The sequence below is a fragment of the Hylaeus anthracinus genome, unplaced genomic scaffold (genome assembly GCF_026225885.1).
Source record: "Hylaeus anthracinus isolate JK02 unplaced genomic scaffold, UHH_iyHylAnth1.0_haploid 3, whole genome shotgun sequence".
Lineage (NCBI taxonomy): Eukaryota > Metazoa > Arthropoda > Insecta > Hymenoptera > Colletidae > Hylaeus > Hylaeus anthracinus.
In genome coordinates this window covers 5783891-5801617 of record NW_026535284.1, presented here as the reverse complement: position 1 = coordinate 5801617, position 17727 = coordinate 5783891, and the positions used below count along the sequence as shown (strand labels likewise).

The 17727-nt window shown below is 33.2% G+C and overlaps 1 protein-coding gene across 1 annotated transcript in view; it reads right to left on the bottom strand.

The window, feature by feature from the left end:
• Window positions 1-17727, bottom strand: part of LOC128894075 (protein Wnt-11b-1-like) — a 45105-nt gene that overhangs the window by 2171 nt on the left and 25207 nt on the right. Inside the window, exons 3-4 of the mRNA XM_054155538.1 lie at window positions 11693-12045; window positions 6395-6666 (exon numbers count right to left, since the gene is read on the bottom strand). Of these exons, the coding sequence (XP_054011513.1) occupies window positions 6395-6666; window positions 11693-12045 (625 nt within the window). The remainder of the gene's footprint in view (window positions 1-6394; window positions 6667-11692; window positions 12046-17727) is intronic.

Genomic DNA, 17727 nt, shown 5'->3' with positions numbered 1-17727 from the left:
TTCATGTGTGACTGACTAAATTAAAATTAGGGTTGAGCATTAATTCTGCGCCTTTCTAAAGAATATTATTTATTTAATTACAAAGGAAAACCATACAATTTTTAATAGATGTTTACGACCAAAAGGTTGAGACTTGGTCGGGATCAGGGCGTCTCAATCTGCTGGAGGTGAAATAATATAGCAAGGGGAAAATAAACATCACGAAAAAAAAGAATATTAAAAAATAAGAAAAAATGTTATTTCTTATATTCGTCAATTAAAATAATGGAAAAATTGAGTTATGTCTGCGGAAAAGTTGATATAAGTAAATTAGCGAGGTTGTTCTTGATGTTGTATTTTCTTTATCCTCTAAAGTAACGAAAATACACTTACTTATCTTTTATTCGTTATTGGAAATAACTATAGTTAAATAAGAAATTTGTTAAAATATATGACAATTTATTTAACGTTTATTTGAATGGAAAATAAGTATTTTATTTATATTTTATGAGTTACTTTATTTCACAAAACAATTTCTAAATCTTATTTAACTAATTGTATGTACATTAGGGTTTTGTGCAAACCAACGTATAGTAATTTATTCATGATGTTTATTTCGTTGGAAAATACGTATTTCATTTACGTATTTCATTTCAATATAAGGTATTTAATTTTACAATTCAAATTTTAATTCTTATTTAACGAGTACCGAGGAAATGTTCATTTTTTATTTACTGCTCGAACTTATTGGATAAGAATTTTGTCCATCTTCGACCAGAAACAGTCTGGATGAGCAACGCTCGAGTCCATCTACACACTTTCTCTGCTCGGTAGAACCAGTCACCATTCGTGGAATGTCGTGGGTGATCTTAATTCACGAAGACCGAGGCGTGAATAATTGAGGGCAACGAAGAGGTTCCTTTCGCTTTAACGTCGGAAAAACCGTAGCGAATGCAATCACCAATGAAAGAACCATCGTTCTTTCTTTATTTGTCTCTACCTGTGCCAACAGTGATTGCGATGCAACTCGAATCATCGGGACATTTTCCATTAAGAATTAACTTTCGATGAATTGTATATTTCACGGGAGTTTGTCTTTAAATGAGCTTTAATACATTGGTTTATTTAATACATTGGTCGTCGTGTCACCCAGAAATGAGTGACGGGACTTTTCATAAATAAAATCATTAATTTTGAAATTACAAATTTAATTAATTTTTTAATATGACTAGTTTAGTGTCAGACATGTATAATAAAATTATAATTTTAATTAATTTCTGATTATGACTAAGGCATTAGATATCATATGTGCAGTGAAATTATAAATTTAGTTAACTCTTGATTATTACTTACGCATTGAGTACGTACATTGAAATTATAAATTTAATTAACTGTTGATTATTACTAACGCATTGAGTACGTACATTGAAATTATAAATTTAATTAATTTTTTATTATGACTAATGCATTAGATACCATATGCACAGTGAAATTATAAATTTAATTGACTCTTGATTATTACTTACGCATTGAGTACGTACATTGAAATTGTAAATTTAATTACCTAATTTCTAATTATGGCTGATGCATTAGGTAGATCCATAAGAGTGTAATTCTCCGATTTGAAGTTATTGAATGCTCATAGCGGTACTGGATCAAGGGGATCGTTTAAATATCGTAAAATAGAGGATTTATTTGGTTGGGAGAACAGGTTCCTCGATCACGGGGTAAAATGGAGTTCTGTCCTATCTCGAAGGTCTTCTCTCATAGTAATTACCGGTAGAGTCGCATAAATAAGTCAGTATCTAGCTATGTCGAAGATAACTAAGATGGAACGAAGGAATTCGTTGTGTGTGGCTGATACAACACGCTGGCCAGAGAGGAAAAAGGCGAAGAATCAACCGGATGTACACGATGGAAGTATTTTATTAGTACCAGATAACGATTAGTTGACTAGCTCCGAGATAGAAATAAAAGCTATAATCGCGTCGAATCGCAGCTCGTAAAATGTTGTAAGATTTCTAACACGTTACAAAATATTTAAATTAGTCATTGACAAGTTTTCTTTTTACTCTTTACATAATATTTTCTTTTGAAATGAAAAGTCTCTCTCTCACTCTCTCTCTCTGTCACTTTCGCGTGATAGTGTCCAACAAAACATCAGGTCTAAACCTACTCAGACAGTATTTCCGTGTAGATAGTATATGCATTAACAATTTCATCATATTCTCCACCATGTGTCTTAAAATAACCATTAAGTGAGTTTTTAGTTGTGAATTATAAAATATTGTTATTCGCAGCCTCTCGCGTGATAGCGTCCAACAAAAAACTAGGTTTAAAGCTACTCAGACAGTATTTCTGTGTAATGGTGACTGAGAGTCACCTCTCGAGTGCAAAGGGTTAAATATTTCAATTTAAACTACATTTATAAATAATCGAATATGAAGGCACAGAATTAATTTCTACACCTAGTATGTTGACCATCAGATGACTATCTCAGGAGTTATTCTTATAAAATCATAGTCTATCGTACACATAGCAATTACAATAAATATTTATGCATTTAATATCAGTAAATGTACGAGAATAGAATATTAACGAATCTATTCAAATCGGTGACCATTACTCTTTATAATAAATTTTTATAATTTATTTCATAAATAATGTTGCATATTGTTTAGAATTACGGGTGCGATATTAACGTTCAATATAATTACTAATATTATTACTAATGTCGTATGTATAATTACGATCGAGGGCGACTTGATTAGTATGTCTGTCTATCACTTGACTTTTCTACTTGCATTAGTGTTCTGACATATCCAATAATATCCATTCTGATAAACAGGCCAGTCATATTAGACAATTTTTTTGCCAAACATTGTAAAAAATACTGTAAACTTCCTTTTTTAATATGTTGTTAGGGATCAACCAGATAGTATAAATCTATGTAGATTTGCGACCCTCAGAAAAACTGAAAAAAGTACGAAAATTTCGCGGTTTTTCGGCTGTCTCGTGTTCCTGAGGGTTGCAAATCTAGAATTATATCAGAGATGGAGGTATTCATATTCATAAATGTGTGTGTATTAACACAACCATAATGTTTTTTATAATAATAACAACAATGATTGTTTTATTTGCATAAATTACATAATTTGTGTAATTACCCATTTGTTTGGAGTGAAAACGATTCTGTGTGGGATAGTAAACAATGTTAGTAAGTGATTAACATTATTTAATGAAGAGTTAATTATAACTAAAAATATGAACAACGCGCTATTTATGAATAAATATGCGAATAACGTGTTATAAATTTGTCCCATCTCTGATTTATACTATTTGGGTGGTCCCTAACAACATATCAAAAAAGCAAGTTCACAGTACTTTTTTCACAATGTTTGGTGTCTAAAATGACTGCCCTAAAAGTACTATGTATTCGATTTTCAAAAATCCATGTCAACGAGTCGCTGCCTTTGCTCATTACTGGTAAAACATTTAAAAATAAAGGTGTATCATTCTTCTCATAAATCGAGTTCACGTATCAATTAAGAAGTATTAAGGGTATCACACTTTAGCATAAGTATCCAACACCTGCGCGGACAAGATAATGAATTAGATAAACACTAAAAATTCATTATAACATATTCACGCGGTAGATAAAGGTGTGATATTTACACTGCATAATGAGACAGCCAAGAGTTGTCTGTACCATTAAATAACGTAAATTTAACAAAAACTGGATGTACAACGTGTCTGCTGTAAGTTATCGATATATCGGTGGTCACGTTGGCTCTGTATCGGTACTATAACGCTTTCATATCGGTTCTCGTACCGGTTCCTTAGGTTTTAATATATAAAACTAGTATACACCCCTGCGAAGCGTAGCGAAGAAAATTGTAGGAGTTATAAGGAAATTAGAAATACAGTAGAGACTCCCGTATCCGAACTAATAGGGAGACAAAAGATAGTGAAATTTTCGGATAATAGAACAATTACTTTCTTTCGCATTGGATATCATTTATTCAAGTAGAAATGAACAAAATTTAGTTTTTTTTTCAACATCTAAGGATCTCGTTACGTTTTAATCGCTAAGTCACTTCAATTTTTTATTGTAAATAGCTGCGTAGAATTATATTCCCCTTGTGTCTCAAACCAGTGTTGGGCATAATCGTAATTATAACTACGATTATAATTGTAATCTCAAATTTTTCTGCGATTACGATCGTATTTTCAGGGGTTTTCAACCGTAGGAATTTTGTACCTCAAAACCGACTTCAAACTTAGAAAATCATGCTTTCGTCAAAATTAAAATTTCTTAAAAGTTACCCTATTTAGGCTCTACTAAGAAAATTTTACTAGAAAATTTTCAACTTTCGATTTTGACAAAAGCATGGTTTTCTAAGTTTTTTTGGGACGAGGAACGCGAATTTGAAGTTGGTTTTCAGGTACAAAATTTCTATATGTATTTATTATTGCTACAGAGATACTTTTTATTCTTTCTTCTTTCTTCTAATACCACTTTTTCGTTTTTTTAGTTTTATTAGAACACTATATGAATATTGACAAATAATAGGAATTTCTTCTTTGATTTATTATTAAAACAAATTTCTTTCTAAAAGGTTTGTTATAAAAATTACAAGTATTTACAACACGTCAAAATTGTTTGTATAATTTATTTAGTTTTCATTTACTCACTTACAACTGATGGATTTGCAAGAATGTACTTTTGCAACATATTGTATCAAAGAAACCAAACTCAGTGCCAAACAATATTTCTTTAAAAATTATACACGAAAAAATATTGAATATGAGGGTACGAAAAGATATTTGAACAAATAAATAATTTACAATGTGTATTAAACAATCCGTATCTATTATGCTCTATAAAAATTGTGTTTTATTACAAAAATAAACTCCTGAAGCTTCTTTTAGAAAACTCATTGTTGTATGTAAACATATTATTACGAAAATTAATTTAAACCTTTCCACATGATCCCACAACATAGGCACGAACTTTTGAAACACCTTGTATATTATAGATGCCAATTATCGTGCACCAATCTAAAGCTCTCACGTACGAGTTGTATTGTTTTATTTTTATAAATTTATGAACGTGAATATTGTTATCCGACGAGCTGAAAGATAAATAGGAACGATATTCGCATAATTTGCTCATGTAACTGCACACTGGGATATGCAGGTGACTGTGATTGGGAATATCAGTTCAGCATTTAGAGACGGTGGAGTTCATTACAGTATTGATACGAGGTAATCTATTATCATAGTTAAATCCAATCCAACTGCATTCGAGCCAAGGCGAGATACTATTATACAAAAGTATTGATTCATACATATTCATGGTCTTTATTAATGTTATTATTAATTTAATGTAGATATGTAGGTAAAATTTCTTGATTTTCAATTTATTTTGCAATTTGTTCTATAGACTATTTATTAGTAATAGTTAAACACATTGTATAACAGTAAAATATAAATTTAATTTTTCAAATTGATAACGGATACAAAGCTTGTCGTTTCTGTGAATAAAAAATCTTTCTTTTGTGAAATTACATTAATTTGTTACATTAGAATGAGCATGGTAACATGAAACGAACGTCATGTTAGTAGGGAATCTAAACATATGTGGATGTTTACTAAAAATTAAAATTAAATTATTAAATTATTGAAAATTAAATTATTTGGTCGAACTCAGGGCTTTTTAAACTATAAGCCGCAATCCGAAATGGGGTCGCTTAATACAAGGAAAGCTATTTAGATCTTCGTCTCTGATTGTTTTGATTTTTGGATATGTTTTAAAGGACCGAAAAAATAAGATATACGTATTTTTTTTGTATTGGTCCGTTTTTATATTTAGGGGATGAAACGACCCCCTAAAGTTTCAACTGCAGTAGGCTACAAATAGAAGAAAACTTTTTAAGAAAAAGTTTCATGGTTTTCTACCTCCATATAAAATCTGGCCCTAAATTTTATAAAAAATAATTTGTTTATGATAATAACCTATTGCAGCTGAAACTTTAGGGAGTCGTTTCATCCCCTAAATATGAAAACGGGCTAATATAAAAAAATCCTTATTTTTCGGTCTTTTAAAATATATTCAAAAATCAAAACGCTAATGGCTAAAAAGCTGACGCGACATTAAATAAATAAATTAAAAAAAAAAGACTGTGATATTGACAGAGTATTGGTAGAAGGCAACAATGGCGTCGAAAGTGTCAGTGAAATACGGTAAAATTCCCACTTTTAACTTGTCATAACTTCTGAACCGTTGGATTCGTAACATTAAAACTTCCATTTTTGTGATCTAAGCATCAAAAGTTACTAAACGGTACAAAAGAAAGTTAATAATTTTTAGCGCCTCGAAGTAAAATTCAGCCGAAATAAGGACTCAGCTTACCTGCCAATGGTTCCAAGACTTCCCCTCATTTTATCCGGGAGACAGTAGTCCGGGCTTTTGGTAGTGTACAAGAGGTTATCATGATGATACAAAGGCGGCAGTCTTCCTCCTGACCTTGGTCGAACTTCGGCTGCGGTTGCGTATCTTCGAAGCAAACGATTTCCTGCGGCCGATGGTCCCGAAGAACCGAGTCCTCTCCAACAGGTACGCACGCTGCACGAACCGGACACGCCGTGGCACTTGCATTCCAAGGTCAAAGATTGCTCCACTGCCTTGAAGTAACGGCACGCATAATGTTACATATGAATCGTGTTCGACACCTTTTCGCTATTCGACGAATATTTCACTATTCAAGTAAACTAGTGTGGCCAATCCTCTCCGAGACTCAAAGAAATATCGGTATTTATTGAGATTAGGTCATTCCTCACCGATTTTGATTAAATTTAAATACAGTGGGTGTAGAAAGTACACTGATCAATTTCCAAAAAAAAACTATGTAAAATTGTAATTTATTAACTTATTTTTTATAAACAATGACATTCTACATATTCTCGGAAATCTCTAGAATAGATAGAGTAAAAAAAAAATAGCTATTTATGTAAGTTACGAAAGTAACAAAAAAAAAAAACAATTAATCGATAGAGATATTGAAGCAATAAGTATTCGCAAAATTGTTAAAATTTTAAAACTTGATTAAAAAAAAAATAAATTTACATTAATTTACAAGTATATAATACTTCCTTCGTGGGATTTCCTTTTGATTTTATAATTATTGTAACTCTTCTAAGCGTTAAATTAACTAAATTATTAGTTATACGAAGTGGGATAATTTTCCATTGTTCTATTAGAGCCATTTTTAAAAGTATACTTTCCGGGAAATTTGATGTTTTCTAATTCGTACGGTGCAATAAACTGATGTGTTTACGTTACAAACTCTACTGTAAATGGTTCGTCGTAAATAAACTGCGGATCTTTATGCATTAATAAGAAATTTGAACGTGCAAGAAATTACAAAATGCAAACAATATGGAAGAATGCAAGAAAGATTGAAAGTAACGTTCATGGTATTATATTTTCAGAATAAAGTAAATTCCTATTTAGGATTCAATTTTTCTAGGCACGTTCGCGAAGATTTTATTTTGCATAAAGATCCACAGTCTAATTATAAGAATCGTACAAATATTTATTGCTTCTATACTTTTACCCACTTCTTGCATTTTTGTTGTTAATTTCACAAATTATATTAACTAGTGAATGTTGTTTGGACTACATCTATCTTAGAGTCTTCCGAGGATGTGTAAAATATCATTGATTATAAAAAAAGAAGTTAAGAAACTACAATTTCACGCAAAAGTTTTTTGGGAAATTGATCGGTGTGCGAATACATTCTACACCCACTGTAGGTCATTCCTCGCCGATTTTGATTAAATTTAAATATGTTTTAAGTGTTTTAGAACAAATGATGGTAAAAACAGTTTTAACAGCGAAACTGTTAATGCACTAAGTAAGTTGCATGAGTGAGAGATGTTACTTTTAAGGGTGCATTTTGGAAGCGTAGTCTATTAAAACTCAATTAGAAGTGAATATTATCAATATATTAGGTTAGATTAGGTTCTATGTTTAAATCCGGCCGTCGCAGAGTGATATTTCAGCGATCTAGCAGGACAAAAATTATGTGGTCCAATATTTCGGAAACTTAGATTAGATCGTCTACACACGAAGCTACTCAAAAGAAACATAATTGGTCGGTGACTGAAATCACGAACTATGTAGTTACTTATTGGTTAGTATTAGTAATGATTTTGAACATTTTTAGGAAAAGCATCTACCGCTGCCTGCACGGTGTAATATTACAGTAAAGTCATATTCTCGGTCATTGCTTGAACAAATATTGTTAATAATTAAAGTAACTATTATCAGAAATTAATTTTTAGTTATTCTAGCTAACAAACATAACGATATTTAAAAATTTCTCACGATTAATGTGTTCGATGAATACTTACTCTGAACCGTGATTCTTATTAATATTTAATCGAAGACTGAATGTTACTATATGCATTGTAAATATTCAATTCATTCGGAGATGTACATATTCAATGCATTATAAAATTCTAGATTATTATGCCAATGTTTTTCGAGAAAGTAATATTTCCGAACACGAAAAGTTGAGAATAAGATATTTTTCTATATTTTAATATCTGTTGATTGGAACAACTGAAACTTAATATCTCCGATATAATTGAACATTTGTGATATATACAGCATCATTCAGTGTTTGATTAAACATTAATAACAATGATGGTTCAGAACAAGTATTCATTCGAGACATTAATCGTGAGAAATTTGTCAATATTTCAATATCTATTGATTGGACCAACTAAATATTAATCGCTGACAGTAGTTACATTAATTATTAACAATACTTATTACTTAAACAATGGTGGGGAGTATAATTTTGCTGTGATATTAATGTTTTATAAATTATTTTCTCGATAAATTCAACGAGCTTACGAAGCGACCGTTGCCTTACGCGGTTGTTGTTCGTCCTTCCCCTTCTCTACTTCGAGAGGCACGAACGAGCCGCGACCCTCGACACAGGTATACGAACGGCGCGGTCTCATTCTTCGACGATCCTTCGGTCGGTATGGATCTCGCGATCGCTCGTCCGCGTCTCGCGTCCCTCCTACTTTTGCGTAGTGTAGAGTCCCTTAGTTATCGTAGCTTGGTATTGCTTGTGGGTACCTTAGTTTAGTTTGGTTAGTTTTAAGGCATGTACCTAAGTTAATTTTAAGGCATGCGTGTACGAGTGTCTATCCTCTATCAAATAATTATTAATCATTTGTTCAATTCATTTGTTTGTTCGTAGGTCCATCTTGGACTCGCAACTTCGTTCTCCACTTCGGTCACTATTACTTCATGTCACAAGTGAAGTGACCAACTGTGTAACTGGACAGAAAGGTCAGTTGCCGTCCTCCTGGTGGATCTGTATTCGAGGGAAGACAATCGGCTCCTCCGGATCGGTTCTCTACTTCCTGCATCACGTTTAGTGTAGTCCAAGGCTCCCGGCGCAGTGCAGTAAGTCCAAAGCGCAGTGAGACGGGTGCAAGTCGGGTCCTATAGTGGCTCCCAACGGGGTGCAGGATGTGGAGGACTGGTTCGGAGGCGTCGATCGTCTTCCTCTCGAGTCAGATCCAACAAGAGGAAACGGGACTGACTCAGTAAGTCCAGTTTCATGGTTGCGTCGTGTCGCGATTTCCATTTATCTTCCATTTAGTTCAAATAATTATTTGGCAGAGTCAGACTTAAACTTTGGAAATCAAAGGGAGTTAGTTTTCTTTAATTTCCACGGTTTCGTACTTAGTATTAAGCTCGTCGACTCTACGTAGAGTATGCATCTATGTATGTATACTCTATGTAGGGGGAGATCGAAGGAAGTTTGATTCCTTCTATCTCCGGGTCTCCCCAGTCGCAGCAACCTCCACGTGGTGAGACCTGGTAATCGGTATTATTCGTGACGAACAATCCTTCGTCGCGAAGTAATACCGAGCTAATGGCTGCGAACTTGGAATAAGATCTTTAGATATAAAAAGTATAAAGTGTAAAGTGTATCAAGCGTAAAGTGTAAAGTGAGTGTAAAGTGATTGTAACAGAGTGTAAAGTGAGCGCAAATGTTGTGTAAAGTGTAAAGTGTGAATATGTAAAGTGTAAATTGTAAAGTGTGAATATGTAAAGTGTAAATTGTAAAGTGTAAAGTGAGATTAGATTTAGATTAACAAGAACAACATCAAGAAGTCGTGGCTGGTACTAGTGGTCCGTAAAAGAATAAAAGTATCCAGTATACAATTAGTTTTCTGAAAAATCCATTTTTATAAATTACGTATTAACATTAATATATTTCTATTGCAAGATGTTAGTCAATTTTCACGACAATTTGTGTATTTAAACTACAGATCAAACTACGAAATACGTATTTTCTGAAATTTTGTTTCCTTGCATCATATAGAATTATTCTATTCGTAATGTAGTTACATTCCATGCGAAATGGAATCCTTAAATCCGTATAATCTAAGAACTAGAAAACTTGTATGTCGTTCCTAATAACACAAAGGTGTGTATTATAAGTGTTGATATTCGATTCTTTAGTAATATATTCCGAAAATGTTTCCAAATTTTTAAATTTTGGTTCCAATTACACAATTGTTGAACTTCGTTTGTTCGGACTATAAACGCGATCATCTCAGAAAATAAATTAATTCGAAACTGTATCTTTTTATTTTTGTAATGAAGGCATATTCTAAACATAATATCAGTAAACAATTTTTAGAAGATTCTCCAATATTTTTCGGCTAAGCGATATCACGTGTACTTTTTTTAAGATTCCGATTTTTGCATGACTTGGGTTTCCTCAATTGTAATTAAAAATCTTTAGATTTCGAAAGTTCTAACCTACCGGACTTAAAACACAAATAATTTGTCTTTAATTTGAAGCTAATTAGATGCAAAAATTCCAATTACTCTTCTGTGGAGAACGATTTGAATTTGGATAGTCGAAACGAGATGCAGTTCGTGCACTGATTTGCCATTAAAAAATTATTAGTTGTCCATGCTTGTCCAAGTTCTGGCTGCTTCCTATAATATGTTAAAAGTCTAATTATATCTCGAGAACAGTCGTTAAATAACACGTTAACTGTCACAAGTGTTCAGAAGACCAATAAAATGTATTTTGAGAAAAACAAAAGGTGTAAAAATATCTTGGAAAACATAGAAATTTAATATATCCACCCAGATATTATTAGAGGATACTGATACAAGGCAGTTGTGAATTAAAGTCAAGCAAACGATACGCGTCCATAGGATGAAACACTATGTACTCGAGGTTCAGACCGTATCAATAATTAATTACACCTTATTTTTTGGAATAACACATTCAGAACATTTCGAAAATTACCGTTTGTCCCGGTATATCGCTGAAATATCACACTGTGTGCCCTAAGACGACCGCCAACGCTTTAGTAAAATTGTATATGTATTAGTAAGACAGTTTTTTGCAAATATCTTGAAAATTCATAATTTCCACCAAAAACGACAATCACAATCGTATTCAGTACGTCAAAACGAGTAAAATGACGTACGATAGGTGCAAAAATAAGTTGAGGGGAGGTGTTAAACTACAGTCTTACCCATTTATGTACATGTCAATCAAAGGTCACTGTTAACATGCATCATAAATGCACGGAACGTGATAATCTTTGTTCTTTCCCTTACGCTATTTTATACCAATTCAAGTGCGTTAATTACCCTTCGACCCGCCCGATTATTGTGCATATTGACAGCGTGCATGAACTTGGCAGTTGCACCGGTGCCAGGGGGTGTCGCGCCTTGAAGAAACCTTTTAGCCATCCGGGACGCTGATCGAACATCGTCGCCGCAGCCACCCCATTTGAACGAATTCCTGGGCGACAGTGTATTGAAAGAAACGGACGGTGCGGTGAAGGATGACGGCGAAATTAACGCGGATGGCGATGGTGGCTCTTTTCGCGGTGGTGTTGCACAAGAACAGGCTGCGAGACTCCCCAACGCGCATCCCCTTGCCAACCTCCAGACAGCTGCAGCAGCTGACATCGCATACACAAATGCCTGTTCCCTTGTTCCTGTTTAACGAAAGATGTATTTATTATTATTACGAGTGCATTCGGCAGAGACGACTTTTGAGCGATTATCTTGGATTCTCTGCTTCGATTTGTCTAGTTACTTCGAATAGGCTAATTAGAGCAGATCAATCCAAGAGAATCACGCAACAGTTAGTTGCGCATAGGTTTATGGTTGCACCTCCTGTCCTCACTGAAAGCTTGCATTTGTTTATAATACGGGCTTCTTTGGGAATTATGCAGGGATATTGGTTTCATCAGCTTCTATTCATTTTTTTCGTTCTTTTCATTATATACAGGGTGTCCCAAAAGTCGGGGAGGAGCCGGAAATGGGTGGTAGCTGAGACGATTCTCAACAACAATTTCCTTTGCAAAAATGTCGGATGGGGCTTCGTTAAGGAGATATTAAGCGAAAACCCCGACCAATCAGAGCGTGCGTAGACTGTTGGAGCGGCCGCGGTAGCGAAGGCTACGCGTTAGGCGGCAGCGTCAATGTCCTTTGATGCACGTCGAGTCACTTGTTCGCGTACAAGCGCGGCCGTCAGCGCGTAGCCTTCGCTACCGCGGCCGCTCGAACAGTCTACGCGCGCTCTGATTGGTCGGGGTTTTCGCTTAATATCTTCTTAACGAAGCCCCATCCGACATTTTTGCAAAGGAAATTGTTGTTCAGAATCGTCTCAGCTACCACCCATTTCCGGCTTCTTCCCGACTTTTGGGACACCCTGTATACATGGAATTTGTATTTAATCTTGAACTATTTTATTTGTAATCCTCTTAAACTATAAATACGTATTTTCTTTGAATATTTCCAATTTTTTCATGCATTATAATTCATCATTTTTTTTTTTGTAATTTTCTTTTAGAATAATGCAGCAATATTGCTTTTATTGCCTTCTAAATTATTGATATCTAGAATTGTTACTTAACCTTTAATTATTGTATTTGTAGTCTTCTTAGATTACAAATACGAGCATTCCTAGAACATTTTCATGTAGGTATTATAATTCATCACTTTTTTATATTGTAATTCATCAGAGAACGTAAGACCTGATTTCCTTTTAAATTGAGCACAAAAGGGAGCTTGAACTTTTTATAATATTGTTTTCATTTAGAATGACGCATTGGTTTCGTTGCTTTCTAAATTATTTACATCTAGAATTTTTATTTAATCTTGAATTATTTCATTTGTAGTCTTCTTAAATTACAGATATGAATGTTCCTTCTACAGTTTCATGTAACTATTATAACCCGTTACTTTTTGTAGGAAATTATAAATAGTACTTCTTTTACTTGTTTCGTATTGAAAATAAAATTCAATGCTATACTATGAATTTTGGTATACAGTGCGATATTCGCATTGTTGTGGAATATCTATATAAAGAAATTATTGAGAATTCGATTTTTCATGTTTCGATTAGGGCCGGTTAACAAATATAAGGTATAGAAAAGCCTTAGAGCATCAGATATGTAATGGAAAAAATAAGGCATTAAGGCAAAAAGAGATCTTTGTAAGAAAAAGTATCAGAAAAGTGCAATACATAGGGGCGAATAGTAATAAGTAGCTCTCAGTAAGCACTATAAATACACAAAAACAAAAACTCTAAAACTCTAAAAAATACTAAACATCCCGGCGTCTAAGGCACAAGCCTGCTAGATAACTATACTGACGAGTCCACTATCAGGCCTAGGACAAAACACTCCCTTCCTTTTCTCCTCTCTCTCGCTCTCCTCCACAAGCACAGCCACCACAGATCAAGCTAAATTAAACTTGCTTAGAAGCTTTTTTTTTTTCAAATGTTTCTCGACTCCCGAATAGTTATATTAAGGCAAATACGTGATAAAGTTCGTTCGAAAGTTACGGAGATGAAACGGACGTAAGAAGCTTCGGCGAAACTATTAAATCTCTCGCCAATTAGGTTCGATGTTGAAATCCAAATGATGCTGGAACTTTCTGGTAATTTCCGACGTCGGCAATTAACGAGACAAGAAGGCGCATCTCTTCGACGCACCCGAATTAAATCGGTAATAGCACAGTTCACGGCTTCTTTAGAGACCGCGTTCACGGTCTCCCCTCGTCGCTGACTGATTTGAAATAATTGAAGGAAAGCTGATTAGCATACTGGCGTACCGCGTACGAAAAGGGAGGTTCTTCCAGGTTTCGGATATCGGGGCGGCTCTGTTTTTCATCGTCAATGAAAATCACGTCGGGCTCTCCTCGGTCTCTCATTAACGAAGGATCTCCTCGCTAGGAACACTTTTATTTACAATATAGTTATTAAATGCGAACGATTAATCTGGAGGTAAAATGAGGACGGAGAAAGGGAGGAAGCACCGCTCTGATAATGGCTACTAATTGAGGTGCTTCTTCCAGGTCTTCCTATTTAGCGTGAAATTCATCGAAGAATTCGTGTAGGATAAATGAATTTTTGTGAATAAAAATATAACCGACTTCGAAAAACGTTCCAACTGCAATAAAAAGTGTGAAATAATTTCTAGGTAATTTATATGAATACTCTCCAGCTCTAGATATACATATACACTCGTTACAATGGAGATCAGGTTGAGAATTTAGAAGGTTGCTACTGTAACGTACCAAAACGACGAGTAAATATACAGGGTGTCTAATCCGATTTTGACATCTTGTTTATTAATTTAAATAATTCATTTAAATAATTCTAAAACACCATTACCGTTGTACTAAGACGTTAGCGTTTATTTACAGGACGTCCTGGTGCGGCAGTAATGATGCCTTAAGAATTTAAATAATTTACATTGAAATATCTCCTGAACTATTAATTTTCCGACATTACATAATTGGTACTTTTTTATAACGATTGTCCAGCTGAATCGATCGATGTATTAAAAAATACCTGATTCCATTTAAAACGACAAAGTTGACCTTTATATGACCTTTACGCGTCCACTCACGAAAAAATTAATGACATCGGAATATGCTCCACTCGATACCATTCAAGCCTCCGCTGAAACCTTTTTTTGTTACGAGTAACAATAGCGAGAAAAACAAGATGTCAAAATCGGGTGAGACACCCTGTATTTGTTTAAACTAGAGTTATAAATAGTTGAGTATAGAGGTACAGAATAATTCATTTCTCTATGCCTAATTAATGAATTTATGCAAATAATTGAATTCCTGACCAACAAAGTACGACCACACGGAAGATCTTCACTTTCCCAGATACGACACCACGTCATAACTCATTATTAAAAGTATTATTCTCCAAATATACATGAATGGAGGACGGAGCATCATGTTACAGAGTCAAATCCGTCACAGAGTTCCTTTCATCGAAGAACATCCCCGTTCTCCCGTGGCCAGGCAATTACTCGACTTGAATGCCATTGAAAATGTCTGGAGCTTGCTGAAATCACTTGTGCACCCATCTCCGACCACTATGCTTACCAACTTTACTCTCTTATGACTGCATGTACTCTTTTTGAAGTGATGAAACAATATCTATACGGCCAACTTTTTTATCACACGAATTTTAAGCAACACGATTCAAATAAATGTTTCTTTCTTGAAAGATATATTTCTATTTATTTATCGAACGCAATTTCAAAGTCATTATCTTAAAATTACGTAACGTACGAAACAAACTGATGATAGCAACTTTGGTCCAGCTCGATACAAACTATTTGCGCTTATTATCGAGTAGCGACGAATGATCATGAAATCAAATTTTATTTCTATTGTTAATTTTTTTTACATTTAATTTTGGATTAAGAAATTTTATTTTGCTTGCTTTATTAATTTTTACCTATGGATTATGTATGTTCTTTAAGTTTAATCGCCAAATCAAATTACATACACATATCGTTTATATGGATATCAGAGCGTTTAGAGTATTCAATACTTTTTTTACACGATTTTTAATCTAAGTATAGTTTCTCATTTCATCTTACACGGTTTTTTTATAACATGGAATGTATTTTAGATTTTACTACAAGAAACTTATCTCTTTTCACGCGTTTTCATTTTTTACACGAATTTCTGAGGATCATAGTTTAAAAAACAGTTAAGTGCACTCTTACTTTTCACTTCCCGAAATTAAATGTACCCTTTTTTGAGGTGGCGAAAGATAAACGTTAAATTTTCTAACCTAACTTAATTTATCGTATAATTTATCATCTATATATCTATATAAAATGGGCATCTTTTCAAAAATTCACATCACTGTTATTTCAATACATTTCATCTCTCTGATATTTCAGTATACCTCAACATTTTTTATTATTGATATTCTAATATATGTGTTTCAATATATTTATATTTATTATAATTATAATTATAATATTTATATTAATTTATTTATATATATATATATGATATTTTGGCCATATCATTGATATTTCTGTATACTTCAATATTTGATATTATTTATATTTTAATATATTTCAATATATTTCATATCATACATATTTCTATATACTTCAATATTTTATATTACTGATATTCTAATATATGTATTTCAATATATTTCATATCATTGATATTTCTGTATACTTCAATATTTTATATTACTGATATTTTAATATATTTCAATATATTTCATATCATTGATATTTCTGTATACTTCAATATTTTATATTACTGATATTTTAATATATTTCAATATATTTCATATCATTGATATTCTGTATACATCAATATTTTATATTATTGATATTTTAATATATCTCAATATATTTTATATCACTGATATTTCAGTATATTTCAATACATTTTACATCGTTGGTATTTTAATCTATATATATAAGAATGATGCTCTGACTGATTACAATCAACGTCCAGGCTAAACCCTTGAACTCAGAAAGCTGAATAAGAAGGATAATACAAAGAATAAGAAAGGTTATTTCGAAATTCAACCCCTAAGGGCATAAAAAGGGTCGCAACGTTTGCATGAGGAATATTTTATTTTTGTTCGAATTTGCTTAAAACTTGGTCTCAATGCTCTTTAATACAATTAATCAAACACATATTTCGGCATTTTAAAAAGTTCAACCGCTGATGGGGTAAAAAGGAGCTGCAAAGTTTGTATCAACCTCCAAACTAAACCCTTGAACCTAGAAAGCTGAAATTTTTCACAGAAGTTTCCTTTACGATGTATGCAAGGAATAAAAAAAGGATATTTCGAAATTCAACCCCTAAGGGGATAAAAAAGGGTTGCAACTTTGGTATTCCACGCGGATGAAACCGCAGGATGCAGCTAGTATTATATATATGTATAAAATTGATTGCAAGCGTGAACAGTGGGCAGGTCATTGATCATTTGGTTGTTTCTTTAGTAGTTGTGTAGGCTATGCCACACCTACCTTTCCATAAATACTCATTATACACGTATCGCTATACGACAAAGCATTAAAAAAATACCGAATGTGGAATGCAAAGAATGTTCAAATGGGTGCTAGACCGATTGGAATATTCAGTTAGTTTAAATCGCAAAGTGTGTCGTATGAAAACAACCCAAAAAATGTTCGATAACAATCATGTTTACGAAAAAGAAATTCTTCAATTGAAAGAATGTCTCCACCGATAATTAAAATTTGCGGATTGGAAACATTGGAAATTTCTACACGTAATCATTCCGTTTCAATGAAAATTCTCAAAGTTTCACGCGAATCAATTATCATAACAATAAATCACACAGTTCGAAAGTTACACTG